This window comes from Amblyomma mixtum, chromosome 3 (assembly GCF_055824585.1).
Source record: "Amblyomma mixtum isolate Tamu chromosome 3, ASM5582458v1, whole genome shotgun sequence".
Taxonomy (NCBI): Eukaryota; Metazoa; Arthropoda; class Arachnida; order Ixodida; family Ixodidae; genus Amblyomma; species Amblyomma mixtum.
In genome coordinates, this window is record NC_143014.1 from 119,340,650 (window position 1) to 119,357,683 (window position 17,034).

General features: G+C 39.7%; 1 protein-coding gene across 5 annotated transcripts in view; it reads right to left on the minus strand.

Moving 5' to 3' along the window:
• The window catches only part of LOC149351599 (snake venom 5'-nucleotidase), a 73,708-nt gene that overhangs the window by 49,829 nt on the left and 6,845 nt on the right, over nucleotides 1-17,034 (minus strand). For all 5 annotated transcript variants that reach the window (XM_089580911.1, XM_089580912.1, XM_089580909.1 and 2 more), the window contains exons 4-8: nucleotides 14,379-14,518; nucleotides 10,608-10,733; nucleotides 9,601-9,726; nucleotides 6,531-6,696; nucleotides 5,021-5,116 (exon numbers count right to left, since the gene is read on the minus strand). In XM_089580911.1, the coding sequence (XP_089437037.1) occupies nucleotides 5,021-5,116; nucleotides 6,531-6,696; nucleotides 9,601-9,726; nucleotides 10,608-10,733; nucleotides 14,379-14,518 (654 nt within the window). The remainder of the gene's footprint in view (nucleotides 1-5,020; nucleotides 5,117-6,530; nucleotides 6,697-9,600; nucleotides 9,727-10,607; nucleotides 10,734-14,378; nucleotides 14,519-17,034) is intronic.

Genomic DNA, 17,034 nt, shown 5'->3' on the forward strand with positions numbered 1-17,034 from the left:
CTGACATGAAACGCTGACAAAGGACACAGTCAAAAGCTTTTGGAAAATCAAGGTAGATAACATCGGTTTGGAAGAAAGAATTAAAGTTTAGTTGAAGGTCCATGGTAAACCCAAATAATTGTGATTCACACGAAACACCACAACGGAAGCCATGCTGAATCTTGAAAAAGAAGGAAGAGTTCGAGTGCAGGCAGGATGCAATTAGTGAGCATATATGTTCAAGGAATTTACAAGAAACATAGGTTAATGAAATGGGATGATAATTAGAAGGGCTGTTCCAACTGCCTGCCATGAATATTAGAACCACTCCATTTTCCAGTCATTTGGTATTGAGTTCCTAGCAGGAGATTGATTAAATAATATTTATAAAATATGACAGATACTTTTTTGTAGCTTTCAGTATTTCAGCAGCGGCCTCGTTGCACTAGATAAATTAAGGTGATTTTTTTTTACCTTTACAGATTTGTATTTTAAAAATATGAGAGATACATCTGTGTGGTTTGTTACGCTGGATTGTACAGCAAAGCAGACTTTATGTATCTTATATGGATCAATAATTGGATGATTTACTTAACTTATATTAACTAAAATTAACTAAAAAAACATTGAAGGTGAGTCCTGTTTTTAAATTTTCTTAATCGGCAATGCATTTCGAAATACTGAACATCAGAAATATGCATTTGAAAGCTAGTTGAGTTGGCTTGCTATATTGCATAATTATAAAATGGCGTCTTTCACACTGCTTATGCATCAAATATAGGCACAGTTGGTGTATTTGATGATGCAGGAGAAGTTAACTTGATTTCGGTGACGATACCACGCTCAGCGATGCCATTTTATAATTAGGTGAGGTGGCAAAGCCAACCCAACCCAAGCTTTCAAGTGCATGTTTCTGACGGATATCTCAAACCACACTGCCAATTAAGAATATTTAAAAACAGAGCTCACCTTCAATGCACACGAAAATCAATTTCACAGTATTACTTTGCCCCCTAAAATCAAAAATAAAAAGTTTATTAGTTAATTTAAGTTAATTAATAATCTAATTATTGATCCATATGAGGCACATAATGTCCGCCTTGCTGTACAATCCAGCTCAACAGACCACACCGACTTATCACTCACAGGTTTAGAAATAAAAATCTGTAAAGGTTAAAAACAAATCACCCTCTAATGAGGTTTTGTCTATGAAGCAGAGATGCCTGTACTGATGCTGATACGTCCATCTGTAACAAGTTTAAACTTGGCAAAGTAGGTACTTTAAAGGCAGGCTCATGTGTGCAGACTGATGAAAAACAGGAAGTCATGATACCAGAGCAAAGTTCAGCAGGCACCTGTGAACTGTCTAGATGAGCAAGGCTAATACAATGCTAGTTGCTACACTTCAGCAACAATAGCCTCCAAAATTTCGTTGGGATAGTTTGAAGGATACTGTGCAAATCACTGTGATAAAACTTCCTTTTTGTACATCTCAGGAGGCAAGTATATTTCTGTAAGCATGGGAAATATACTTTTGCCACTTAAAACATTCCACTTTAGCTTCACAAAAAAAAAAAGAGATGCTTTTTCTTTTGAGAAAGTCTTCTCAAGGAGTTTGAATACCATGGCTTACTAGAAATGTACAACTGCATATCAGTGGAACACAAGTTTTGACCTACACTAAAATTTTATTCCTGAAAGATAGCTAGTTTTATTCTAATGTTAAGAAGAAGATTCGTGGAAGTCACAGTGAAGATCCTCAAGCTCCGAGCTAATATGTCGGAAGTCCCCTCATTAAAATCGTGAATGCATTTAACAGAGTACTGCTGTTGCGAAATGGAAAAAGATAAGCAAGACAATGCTGTGGTCACTCAAACCATTAACGTATGAGCATGACTGGATGAGCTCTGGGTTTGATGCAAGGACCAGTGTTGTAGGCGTTACCGACAAAAAGTAACTAAATACGTTACTCGTTACACTAAAAAAAAAAGAACGTGTTACCGCCCTACGTTACCTACAGAAAAAGGTAACGCGCTACCGTTACCGTTACCGAAAAAAAGTATCGCACGTTACTTTGCCGTTACTCTATGACCATAAATTTTAATCAGTGTGTCTTCGCTGTAAGAACTCAAGATAACAATTTTATAAAGCTCATACTTCATATAATTCCAACTTCACAAAGAAAACAGCTGAACTAAACAAATTTACAGGAATTCTGGTGGGCTTCTGCTTACAAAATTACGCGGAAATCGTGTAGCAATAAAGAAATGCTTAAACGTCATAGTTCCGGTAAAAATCAATTTGCGCACCAAAACATTTTTTTTTTTACTTGAACCTGCATAATTATCGCAAAAATGCGAGTGTTTACGTCAAGGTGTTCAAGGTCAGCTTCGCTCGCAATAACCAGAAACGTAGCCGCAGTTGCAGATAGAAACAGCCGGTTGACTGCAACCCCCTTTTCTGTGCTGTACCATTGTACTCTTTCGACGACTCTCTTGGGGCCATCTTGAAGTGAACTGGCGACATTCCTAAGTTTGCTCAGAAGAGGGAACTGCTTTCACAAAGAATGCGAGAGTGTCGCCTGTGAAAGAGACCTTTTGGTTGGAAAACAAGCTTACGCAGAAACTGACTTATAGATTTCTGCAAATGGTCCATTGGTGGCTCGGCATGCGTCCACTCTTTAGAGAGTAGTGTGCGTGAGTGGTTTGGGGATGGCGACAAGTGTGTGACTGCGTGTTCATACTTTTTTTTTTTTTTAGTTGAGTGCGTCGTCAAGGGCAGGTGTTTTTTGGCATGCATGCGAGCCGCAACATGGGTCGTCGAGAACACCTGTAGATTTTGTTTATTTGCAAAATCATTTTCGGCGTTTTTTTTTTTTTTTTGAAAAAGAGGCGGAGGTGGACAATTGGAATAAAAAGTAACTAGTAACGTGACACCTCACGTTACCGAAAAATGTTAACCTAAGTACGTTACCCGTTACAGTTCCGAAATGGTAACGAGTACGTTACTAAATTACCGGAAAAAGTAACGCATTACCGGTAACGCCATTACTTGTAACGCGTTAACGACAGCACTGGCAAGGACTAAATCTACAGTGTTACTGCCATGAGTTGGCATTTTAACCGCTTGTCAAGACGCCAAGAAACTCTGTGGATTGGTGAGCAGACCCGCATATGTTATCGTCAATGTCTGGAAAATCAGTCACCATGTAAGATTTACATCTTACATGGAGATTAATGAGCACAAGGAAAAGGTGTATTTAAATCAAGCAGGATGGAGTGTAATTCAAAATTGAAAGAGCCATCACTGTCAGGAGCACGGTAATCACACAATGATTATATTTATATTTGTGAAAAAGGGGAGTGCGATGCTAATAATTTCATGGTGAGAGTAGATAGCAAGTGGGGAAGAATTTACATTATATTGCCACCAGGTGGCCCCAGGTGGCATCAGAAGACAAAGAGGTGAGAGTTGGCTCACGCGCCCTGAGGGCTGATTCTGTTAGCGCTGCTGGCGAACGGTGTCTCCTGCCTTGGTTCCGTGACAATATTTAATAAAAGCTAAAACACCACCACCTCTGCACACTACCGTACCAAATCTGTAGGTGGTATATGGCAGATTGTTTTCTGAAGTAGTTTAATTACCCGCCGTAGTGACTCAATGGTTAGGGCGCTTGGCTACTGAGCTGGAGTTCCTGGGTTCGAACCTGGCCATGGCGGCTATATTTCGATGGAGTCAAAATGCAAAAGATGCCAGCGTGCTGTGCGATGTCAGTGAATGTTAAAGACTCCCTCCCGGTGGCCAAAATTATTCCAGAGCCCTCCACTACGGTACCTCTTTCTTCCTTTCTTTTCTCACTCCCACCTTTATCCCTTCCCTTACGGCGCAGTTTAGGTGTCCACCTAGATGTGAGACAGAGACTGTGCCATTTCCTTTCCTCAAAAACCAATTTTCAATGTTTAGGACATTATTTGTGAGCCATTATCCTCAAATAATGCTTCCACTGCTTTTCTTTAGAGAAAACAGCTCTGAATGTTGGCTAGCACGATGGACATCATTTGACACACAGGTGTACAAATCAGAAGTGTGACTGATGTGGAAAAGAAAGCCTGGAAACTGGTAGTGATCACTATGCCTAAAGCTCAACCTTGGAATCTGAATCAACATTGTAAAAAACTGCTTACTGTCCATGCTACTCATCAAAACAGAGCCACTTTGTTGAGTACACGCAAAAAGTTTGTGGGTTGTAATATAAAAAAACCTTATTTACTGGAAAACAGCATTGCCAGAATGGAGGTGCTTCCTGCACCCTTACTGCCTATTTGCTTGTGCCGGGGGTTACAAGCTAACCAGAGGCAAGCTCCCATGCAAATCACACTTCTCTTTCCTGGAACCACACGTGTATATCCAACGCGATGGCTCAGTGGCAATGTTGTTCTGCTGTTCAGCACAAGTTTCCTAGCTGTGGCGGTCCCAAAATGATGGAAGTAAATAAAACAGCAGACATTATTTCATGTCTCTGGGTGCAACAAGGAACTTCAAGTGATAAAAATTTCACCAAATTTCTCAAAAGCTGCACGTCTCACAGCTTATCTATTGATTTGACACATGAGAACATATTTAATACTTTTTTTCATATGTGCAAACTTCAACAGCAGGCTGGACCTTGCTTCCCTGGTGAATTTTTCAGTCTGGAGCTCTTCATGCCCCATGTGCATTCAACCTCCAGGGATACACTTCAAGTTTGATGCACAAGTCCTCGTACCTTATGAACTCTTTCTCTTAAATGACACCTTTCCAGTCAGCTGAGCCCAGCGGCTGTGCACAGCAGATAAGATGACCGCAGATAAGCCGTAAATGTTGCACTGTGGAAGCATTGCTATATATAAGATGAACAGGCCTATTGCAGTTGGCCGATGGATCTACTAGGAGACTTCTGTGCCACGTCAGCGGGTTAACAAACCTCGATGCAGTACCATTTGCATGCTGCATAGTGTCAACATGCTCTTCCGATACATGGGAAGAAATAAATAGCACTCACCTAGATTAGTCTCTGATGTTCTTATGCTGCTAAATCTACCATCCAGATCAACAGCAAAATGCCCAATTACTTCTTCCATTTTTCCTTGGACAACATCTGAAAGCATTTAAGCCATACTCCACAAGTTTCAAAAGAAAAAAAAAGAAAAAAAAAGAGCACACAGTCTTTAAAGCCATCCTAAAAATGTATGTTTTTAAGTTCCAGAATCTAACAACATAACGATACTATGAAATATGGTGCCTAGGTGCACAAAATTTTCTCAGAGAAGTATTTCAGAATTTAAGCACACAAAATCTCCCAACTTCATTGCATCCACTAGACACAGAGCATACGTGCAACAAATGCCCACAATGCCACTGAGCCTTTATTCTGGATGAGAAGTAATGACCCTAATTGCTATGCTTAACTATACACCTGAACAAATCACTTTGACCTTACAGCTTGTTTCTCTTTCATGCCCAATTATGACACAACTAGCTCTTTTGAACTCGATAAAAGCTCATTAATTTGAACTTTAAAGGAGCATCAAATTATTCAAATTATCGAATGACCCTGAAAAGCTGTCAAGAACTACTTTCATCAAGGTAAATTTATTGGTGAATGACTGCGCAATGGCTGCCTGATTCTAAGAAGAGCACAGCGCAGCAATGAATGTTTTGTGTGCATAATAGTGTTGGGAGTGCTGAAGCAGAACTGCTCCAGAATCGTAAGGAACTCCCACATCTTTGACAGTGTGATGTGGTGGAGCTCCACCGCTACTGCGTCACACACATCATGTGCGGCACCGTCGTGTGTGAGGAGGCTTCACCGCAAAAACACCGAACAGCACGCGACAAGCGCACAGTTACAGTGCACTAGTTACAGTTACAGTTACAGTGCAATCACCAAAATGGTTGAATTTCCTCTAGTAGCCCACTAAGGGCAATAACACAAGAACTTGATTTGTCCATACTTTCTTTTTGCCTTTCAATGGGATAGTCTAAATAATTAGATCATTTTTCCAGGCCATTCCTACAGCAGCTTCTGCCCAGAGAAGCTACCTTTTAAAAGACGAGATACACCAAGGATAGAAAAGTAAGTACATATACAAACAATATGCAAGGAATCTTTTATATAAATCTGGAGTCCACAATTACTTGTGCAAGCATGAGCGAGAGATGTACTTTTCTAAGTAGTTTTTCAAAGGAAGCATGATCCTTTTATGTGTTTTGAAGTTCAGTACATAAGTAAGAATGAATTCAATGTTAAGTAAAAAACAAGTGTCCCTTTTCATATTGCTCGTATATGTACATTCGGTTCAGTTTGTGAAAATTCACTGCTTTTGGGTAGCCAATAAATTCTAAAGCTTTATTTTTCTTTTGGCTCAGTATAATGATTATAATTATTGTGAGAGAACAAATGTTTCGAACAACATATTTCTTATCGATCGATAAGAAAAAAAGCCGAAAAAAAAAAATTTCCCACGCAAAAGGCTTATTTTTACGATCAAATTTATGAGGAAAAAGTTTACCTTTATATTTAGAAAGAAGATCTCTGAGCTCCGAATCTTCAACGAAGTCGGAAGTGACGTTCACCTCCGCAACATCAACTGCAACCCCTGATGTGGTGAATGTAAGGGTAATGCGTGAGAACTGACGAAAGTCTGTTCCACTCTTGATAACATGTTTTCCATTCACCTGAGTTATTGGAGCAAAAGAAAAAAAAAGGAAATTGACCAAATAAAGTAAGGTGGCATCTGAATGCTGCAAACAAAATACATTACTGCCATCCAAATTGTCAATGAAAGACGTGAGTTGCCCTTAACAACATTCAGGGATCCTTGCAGCCATATGGCTACAAAATAGAAAGCCACACAATTTTTCTCACTGCAGTAATAAAAGCAATGAGAATGTTCACTTTGCAGGGTCAACTAGTTCCACGGAAGCTTTGGAGGATGCCCCCTGAATCTCTTGCTTTCAAACAAAGCTCCCAAATATACTGGCTAGTGACACGATTCGACTAAGTTGTTCACCTGAATCAGGCTAAACGTAAAAATTGAATCCCATCTACCCTCAGACTAATGGCTCAAAAGCAAATGTTTGAATGTTCAGTGTTTCAGTGTAATGGCATAATGCATGAATAAACTAGAAAAATGGGCAAGTGCAACATAGCTTAGCTTATTAATTCCTATACAGCAACACAACAACATCAATCCGGCTGCAGTTGGTTATATAACCTATCCTTTGCTGGCATGGTATCTTTATCTCCATTCACCTGGGCTCCTCAGCACCCTTTCACTGCTGGGACCAAATGACCCCTAGCTCCTGTTAAAAGTTCTGCTCCTGTTAAAAGTTCTGATTCAAAGTGCGAAAAGACTTCAGAAGTGATGGGTCACGTTCATTGGCCACCGAGGATTTACTATGATCAGAGTGCCTCCAAACGATGCATAGTCTGAGAACTTGCCATTAACATCCTTACATTTTGAACCAGCTTCATTCAAGATTAAAGAAGCAGATTGCTCCTAGCCATTTCTTTCACCTCGTGGCCTGGTCCCAACACATCTGTTACGCATTTATAAGCAAGACCTGGGGACCAAATCCTTAATATAGTTTCTAAAATATCACTATTCATTACCTGGCACTTTTTAAAGTCTTGTTCACTCTGCAGAAAAAAATCAGTGCACCCTCCTCCCAGAAAGTGATTAGCTTTTTTTAAGTAAAGAGAGTTTAGTCACGCAATATGATCGTTTCACAGTAATGCCCATCACATACTACAGAGCCTGATGTTGGGATGAAAAAAGATTTTAAAACCACAGTCTTTCCATGCACTATGCTTATTAATACTAGTATAACCACATATAACCATATGCCTTAGATGACAACCATATTTAACCATACACTGATATAACCTCACACACAATATTTTAACTGCAGTTGCCAAGAATGCCGAAAAAAAATCCAAGAGAGAAGGAAACAGGAGAGTTCAGAGAAAGAAGTTATGAGGGCAAAAGACTGAAAAGCAGCACAGGAAGAGCTGACCAATCACTTCCCCAAGCATGGGCCAGTTTGAGTATGCCACTTATGAGAGGCTGTGGACAAATTGGTGTATCGCCTCCACCAAAGGATTTTTCTGTGTACTGAACGTCAGCTCAGCCCAGGATCCTCATTTCCCCAGATATATACCTACCATATATTGCCAATTATAAGTTGACCACCCAACTCATGACCCCCATGACCCTCATGTCGATACTGCCTCGCCCTGAACTTTTACTCACATACTTTACGCTCCCTGCTGCACCAAACCACTATAAGGCAAGCAGGAGTGCGCAAGGCACGATTGGGTATATTGGCGCAGTCACGTTTCCGTGTACTTCCAGTAACCTCAAGCGCTGGAATCCGAAACTGAACCACTGGCTGTTCTGTTTGCCGCTAGTCAACCGGCCTGCACACTATGGTGCCGTTTTATCACCTGTTATCTCTCTGCCTGCAAGCTTTGCGCCTTTTTTTGCTTTGAGCTGTGCATTCCTGTTCAAATTCCTGCGCATGCAATTTTGTTTTTTTAAGCAGACTTGCTTTCGCACCATGTCTGACAACTACTGTTTTTACTCACATAATTTGCAACCGCGCATAATAAGCGCATAATATTTGGAGTAAACTATTATTCGGACCAGCAAAGGGTACGATACTGGGGGTCTATGTATAGGTGGCAATATGTAATATATATTGTGAGTTATGACCTTTGTAGTGTTTTTAGGACGTGTTCAGAAAATTTGCATGTAATTTGTGCGCCCCCTTTTTGAAGCCTTAATTTAAACAAAAAAGTGCGCAAATTACGCTAGTAAATATGGTACTCATGATTCATAACAGCGCAGCAAACACAGACAGAAGGAAAAATAGACAAGACAGCAAACACATGAACAGTCTGTCCGTGTTTGCTGCGCTGTTGTGAATCATGAAGATATACCAACTTGCTTAACTTTCTTGTGTCATTGAATATGGTATTATGTAATATGGTATTACGTAATTATGCTTGCATGGGGCGCGATATTATCCACGGCTCGGTCAAAACTACTTTTGACCCCACACAGAGGTAGACTTTACAAGTATACGTATAGGTCGACTCCCATTAAAAGTCGACCGCCAAGTCGACCGCCCACCTTTGGCGAGTCATTTTTCAAAAAAAAATGTTGACTTATAATCGGTAATATATGGTAAACCACCTAAGGCCTAAGGCACAAATGGGTTCAATGTGCATGTATGAAGAGCATATCTTATGCACCAAAATAACAAATAAAACAACACAGCCATTACAGGAACATGAATTCATTTATTCTCGCCATTCAGAGGAATAAAAAAAATCCCCAACCTTCAAATCTCTAGTACAGATTTTGAATGAAATAACTATACCACCTTCCATGGTGCTCTGTGACAGCCTCTCGATGAACAAGTTACTGGCCACAATTACTGCAGCTGTTGCTACCTTTCCAGCTTATCTATTTTTGCGCACTGAGAATTAGGTTTGTAGGCATTAGCAACTACATAAAAACATTGTTCGAAAAGATGTGCAACAGAAACAAACAAACGGTGCTGCAAATGACTCACCTTTTTCACTTCATAAACGTGGTCATGGCCTCCTAAGATAAGATCCACTTCATCCACGTTGGCAGCTAAGCGACAATCATTAGGGGTTCTCATGTGGGTCAGAGCTATAACGTAGTCCACACCTTTCTGTGGGTAGCAAATCACAAGAGAGAAAAATAGATGAGCCATAAAATGAATGTGCATTATATCAACAGACCTGGCGAAGGTGTACCTTTGTCAAAACTATGTACACTGCTCTGCACATGTTCATAGCAGCCATCAAGCCAAGCTACCAGGCGAGACTGTTAAAGCTAAGAAGCAGTACTAGGTGAGGAGGACACTTGGTACTCTCACTATGCAGAGGTTGTGAGCACAAAGGTGCTGGAGAACAGGAGGGTGCTGTGGCGGGCTAGTTGGTGTAATGTGACGAAACGGAACAGCGCAAACACAGGACGACAGAGTGCCTGTGTCATTCTTCTCTACTTCACTCTGTGTTTGCACTATTCCTTTTTGTCATGCTAGAGAAGTGCTCGATTATAGTTTTAGGTTGCTCCAGCCAGTCCCAAAGTGCACTACATACTTTTGACAAAAGGTTTCATTACCACTCTTATGATGTGCATTAATAAGGTTCAAGGGTAATAAAGTTCACAGTGACACGTTTAAAACCCGGATGCCACACTACATCACCGCAAACCAAAGAACAAAATAAGCTCACAATTAACCACAATAACTGCCAGGCACTCTCTTATCAGCATGCAGGCGAATATACCCAACGGTTTTGTCAAACACTTGGCTGTGCTATCTTAAAAGTTCGCTGAAGTAAAAAACTCTGATCCAAACACATTCCGAGCCCAGCTTGCCATATTTAGCACATCCTTGATATCTGAAATCTACTGAACATTTCAGAGAATTTACCATGAGCTAGCTTGAACTATTACAATGGCATAGTGGGTCTGTCACAAAAAATAATGGCAGCAGTACCTTCAAGTAAAAAGCAAAAAAAACTTGCAAGTGGAAAGCTAGCATGCCTTTTGTTTTAGAAGTCTTGCTAGCCTTCGGCCTTCGGTTACGAAGTCTTTATACTCAACATCCTCTGGGTCAATAGTTGCAAGTGTTGCCAGCCACTCTTCTTCAACAAGTCCTATCAGCCCAATCTGCAGGAGAAAAATACACTGACTATATCCAACATATACACCAACTGGCATCAACCAAAGTACTGACATGGAACAGCCGGATGAACATGAGAAACACATCTATATTTCAGTTTATTGATCTCAGACTGGTAAGACATGCTTCAGTAATCGTTACTTCCTTGAAATGTAAAGAATCAATCATAGTAACACCCTGACCCTACACTGCTAACCATGTTAAGATATCAGAAGGTTAACAACATATATTACAGGCACTATCAGTATCAGTATTATATTACTAACATAACTCGAGATTTGGCACTGAATAAAAGTTAGGTGTAATCAAATATTCAATTTTTTTAAAAATATGAATGGAAGATGAATATGAAGAAACAATATAGAATATCGAACATTGAATATCAGCACAGCAGGCAAAAGTTGTCCCTATTTTTTCCAAATAGTGTATTGTCTTTGCAACTAAAATAAAGCTAGACTGACTCCACACTAAGCAAAAAAAAACATGTAGAGAAATGTATGCTGCTAGATTAGACAGTATGTAACCTGTAATGTGGTCATGCAAAATAAGTGAAAAAATGAAATTGATGAAGTGACACATGATTGTCAACTAAAAATAACATGACGGGTAGCAAAACTTCATTAAGTTGGAGTTCAAGGGACTGGAAAAAAATGCCTGAATAATCCGAAGGTCACATAATAACCCCCCTCCTCCTTAAAGATGCGAAAATGTGGTGAAGCCTTGCAAGGAGGCTTCATAGCACTAACAAGGAAAAGCCCATGACGAGTGTGCGCATTCGTCACGCTGGAAGAACAAAGCAGATGCAAGTGAGAGGAATGCGCATTGGTGTCAGACCAGAGAAAGAAGAGAAGATGACCAGCAACACACCAATCAGCATCCGAAAGCAGCACGAAGCTGAGTTCAGGCAGCTCACAAATGCATGGCCGATCAGGAACAAAAACTATGTGGCCAGGCTACGGTTCAGCCTTGCGCCCCAGCCTCCTATCATTGCCATGCATGCCATTACGTGCACATCAAAGGTGCGTAGACCACAATGCACCAAACAATGTGCGAGATTTTTACATGAGTGCATTGCCATGCTGGTGACATGAGTAGGCCCCTCTTAGGGAGCCCCATGCAAAATTCCGCAAGTGGGCTCTCCCGCATATAGAGCTAACCAAAATGAGATGGCCAAGCTCACACTATAAGAGCTGTGAAGGCGACAAGACGAGCGCCACGAGTATGGGCATTAAGCATGAAACACAATATGGATGGTCAAACACAAAACCGCGTGCTTTCATGTTGTGATTGTTCAAAGCGGGTGGTAGGCCATTTTGTTCTCATCACATGTTATAGTACATAGAAAATCCCCCTTTTGGAATTAGCACCTGGGGTCCAAGCCTAGCAACGTCTGAATGTGACCAGTCCACACAAGAAACAATGTTGAATAAAGCCAAGAGGATGCCTCTGATGTGTTTTCCTGACACTTAAAACTCAATCTTTGGATAATCTGCCCAGTTCTGGTTTTGCCACAGTCGGATTAATGAAAGTCGCCCAGTACTTGATCGCTGCCAAATATTCGGAATTTACTAAACATCAATTTCGCAGATCACATATGAACCGTATAACAAACATATTCTATTGGTATTCTAAATTTCCAATATTCGCACACCCCTAATAAAAATACAGTAGTTCGGTGATATGTGCAGAAATTCAACAACTACTACAAAGTTCAGTGTGGCCACTTGAACGTCATCCATATTTTCTGAAATTATGCCATACAGTTCCTCACATATATCTAAAGGGAGAACTGGCGGCGCTGCACTTCATCCACCAAGAGTACGCCGGGAAGACAGTGTTTTTTGTACTTGGCTTGGCTATTGTTGGACATAAAATGTGGGTCCAGTTGTACAATATGACTCGTCTCGAGACAAACCTCGAAGAAATGCTGTGAAAGTTTCCATACCAGCCCAGCAGTGAACTTTCACTTGCATTAAATTTATTGAAAAAGTGAAAACTGTAGAGCAGAGAATCGTGGTGCAGCTAGTCCAAGGCAGAATCCACGTTCTTGGCCCAAACACTAGCCAAGGGCAATACAAAACCTCATCTTCCTGGCATGCCCCTGGTGGATGAAGCACTCTTGCAGAAACTTGAATTGATGGTACACCACTTTTCCCTCTAGGTAATTTTGAGAAACTCTATGCTGGGAACAAAGTGACCAGTTTTACTGAAAGTCTACAATTTTAGTAAATGTAGAAAGGGATGCAAAGAACTGGACTTTTTGCTTTCCTCAAAGCAAAGAAGCGGCATTAAAAACTGAGCTAAGCCATCATTTGTCCCTTTAAAACTCTTTGGTACCAAACATCTGGTGCTGCTAATAACAAGACAGAGTATAAAACCAGACTTTAAAAAATAACTCCAACCAAGCTTGTTGAATCAGAAGTTTTAAACCAGTGATATCTCACACACAGACATATGTGGATTTTAAGACATTAATAGATGGTCCGGCGTAACTTCAACCCTCTGCGGTTCCCCAACATGTACCGAATTCTCAGTTCACGATCACTTTCACATTTTGCTGACATCTAAACAGTCACTGCAGCTGGGAAGGGGGGGGGACACTTGAAGAAAGAAAACACCATGCAAAAATACAAGCATTAAACACTGTTAACTGCACACCCAGGTTAACCAATAAAAATATAATCTACCTATACTCCGCTGGAACTAAGGTGAGGTGTGCCTCCTCTAAAACAAACAACTTTTTCAGCAACGAACGGCCAAGTACAATATTGCCAATGCACAAAAGTACTACTACACTTCATTATTTAGGGTGCATAATAGCAATCTGAAAATACTCATGGGTTTTTGAAGAAGGTACTCCACTACATTCATTATTACATGACACACAGGAGTTTTCTCTGTTCCAGCATACAATGAGAGAGAAAGAAATCCATCTTCTTTAACCAACACAAAAGAATTACAACACAGCAAGGTGAAGTGGTAAAAATGGTAGTTAAATGATATGAATTCCTCACAGCTGCTATAACAAGCTTACTCACGTCAAAACACACCCTATGTTTTAGAAATTTTGCTTCACTGCCCTTAGTAAAGCCATGGATACCACTAATTGCCCATTAACTTCCATAAGCCCAATATGCAATGTAAGGTTACTAAATCTCACCATATGATAATACCGGTAATAAAGTATTAATCAATAATGATGATGTGATTCAGGTTCTTTAGTAGTAATGGTACAGTTTTCCTAAAGACTGTGGATGAATAAATACCAGAGATACAAAAACACACTTCGGCATAAATAAGATCAAATTGATGAATAAGATCAAATTGATGAAAAAGCATAAAATGTTAAGGAAAAATTATATGACTATAAGAGGAAGAAAAAACAGCGGCATGAAAACAAACATGAAAACAATAATACAACTTTTACATACAGTATCTCCACATAGTGAAAATATTACTGGCTAAAATATTTTAGCATGGTTAAAAAATAAAACGTGATGCTTTATCATATAAAAGCACTGGCTGAACATTGGTAAAGCAGCAACAGAGAGAGGTGTGCTGAAGTTTGGTGATAAAAAAGATTTTTTGGATAAATTGTGAGGACAAGAAAATGGATAGAGCAAATGACGTACCTTTTTGCCAGACCGTTCCAAAATATGAAATTCTTCGCCATCAGCCAGTAGTTTTCCAGTTTCATTGTCTATTACATTGGACATCAGCCATGGAAACTTCGTCTGCTTCGCAAACTCTGTCAAGTTGTCGACACCAAAATCTGAAACAAAGTTACGGTTTTATTTAAAGGTTTGTTCAATATCATAAAATGTAAGAATACTTACACTCCAAATTACATGAAATGTAATATGAAAAAATGGTGCATGCCAGCTTCTTCAGATAACTATAAATTCTCAGTCATAGTAAGGCATCTGTTTACATTGCCTTCCAAATACGTACACATATTTAACAACAAAGATGGCAACCAAAACTTCAATGTCGCTGGCCTTTGACTCTGACCATTCTTGCTTTCTTCTTTGGAAATAACAATTAAAACTAATGCTATGAAAACGATGCTTGCTGCACTCGTAACGACTCCACTGAAGCTCAAAAACTGGTTTTTGAGGAAAGGAAATGACGCACTAACTGTCTCACATATCTCGGTGGACACCTGAACCGTGCCGTAAAGGTAGGGATAAAGGAGGGAGTGAAAGAAGAAAGGAAGAAAGGAGTGCCGTAGTGGACGTCGTTGGAATAATTTAGACCACCCTGGGATCTTTAACGTGCACTGACATCACACAGTGCACGTTGAACCCAAACCGTGGTGGCCACATTTCATTGAAACTTCAGTACCCGATTTTACCTTAATTCTCGTATGCTGCCTCAAATTATGTCCTCAGCATACTCACAAGGTGCATCTGTGTTGAGTGAAATATAACAGATTCAGAAGAGCACAAGAAAATGGAGAGTAATCTACAGCTATTTTTTAGTACAGAAACCATGAGTCCACACAAGTGCTAAAACAATACTTCGAGCTCATTGATTAGACCAACACAATGAAGTAATTTTCGGTGATCCTCCTATTACAGGCTAAGATGGGAATAAAAATTAAGCGCCAACAAGCATAAATGTCTACCATTAAAGCACAAGTTCCCAAACGTTCTGGTGTTAAAAAACCCCACCAGCTTTAAAACAGAGCTAGGAACCCCAATGCACTTGCCACCACAAAAGAATGCAATAAAACTAGCAATGGGCGAATATTCTAAACTTTGAATACGAATTTGAATGCATTTGATATTCGGTTCATATCCAATTCGAGAAACTGATATTCGAGAATTTCCAAATATTCGAAAATACCCGAATATTCGACAGTGATTGAATACCGCACCTACTTTCATAAAATCGATCATGGCGAAACCACGGTATCATGGCAAATTATCCAAATATTGAGTTTAAAGTGCCAGAAAAACAGTACGAAGACATCCACTTCACATTTTTTCTCTGTCGTTCATCGCGTGAACCGATCGTATTCAGAAGCTGCTACGCTTGGACCTGATGTGAAATTCCGCAAGTGAGCTTTCCCACGTGGCACATGATGAGAACAAGATGGCTGACCACCCAATTCAAACAATTGCAACGTGAAAGCTCTTTTTTTTTAATTTTTTAAATCGACCTTCGGACAATTCGGGCCTTTTTTTCCGGTCCCTTTAACTGCGAATTAAATCGGTTTCACTAGCCATCATGTTATTTTTAGTTGCCAGTAATATGTCATTTTATTTATTTCATTTTACATGACCACATCACAGGTTGGATACTGTCATGCTGTCTAATCAAGTAGTATACATTTCCGTGAACATCATATTTTTTTATATGGTGCTGACTCAGCCTAATTTTGTATATTTTTGAGTTGCGAAGACCATACACTATTTTGAAAAAAAAAATATGGGCAACAGCATTTGCCTGTTTCATTTTCTGAAATATTTTTTTCCAACAGATATTCAATATTCGAAGCCATTTTTTTTTCATATTCATATTCGATTTGCATTCGAAAATTTCAATATTCGCACACCCTATATAAAACTTAATGCACGGAAACTCTAATTGAATCAATGTTCAGTGGCCATAACAAGAATGCATTTTGTTGTAGTAGCTAGCTGCCGGAGATTGGTTTCCGCAATAAATAACTGCATAATTATTAGTGTCATGGTGGTGAAATACAGCTAGGTGCAGGAAGGGGGACACAGGCATTAAATGGGTACTGAAACAACCAAAATGAGCAATCCGTGGAACAATGCAGTTCTGCACAGCCCAGTTTGGGAGTCTCTACCCCAGAAAAAAGGTTAGATTCCAGCTAGCAAAGACAAAATGATCAATTTATGGCTTGTGCATAAGCAGAACATCACCTTTTCTGTCGCTTTACTAACTACAGATATAAAGAAATGAAAGTGCGGATACAAAGCTATTTAAAAAAAAAACTTGAACACTTTAGAATTACGGTTTTGTAGCTTCAGCATTTCTTTTGAAGGAAATCGAAACATATACTTTGGAGCGTATTCTAATGAAACACATTTTTTTTTAACCTTTCATCTGTGGCTCACACAAAATTTGAATTTTTCAGGCCCATAGCAACACTAATATTTGGGCTCGAATATGAAGTTAAAATGCTCCTAAACAGACATACAATTGAACCTTCGGCTTGGCGTGTGCATTCTCCACAAGACATTTCTATTACATTTAAAAGCTCTTCTAGTCCAGCAAACCAACTGAATCCACTCTACCCCTTGAATAGAACAATCT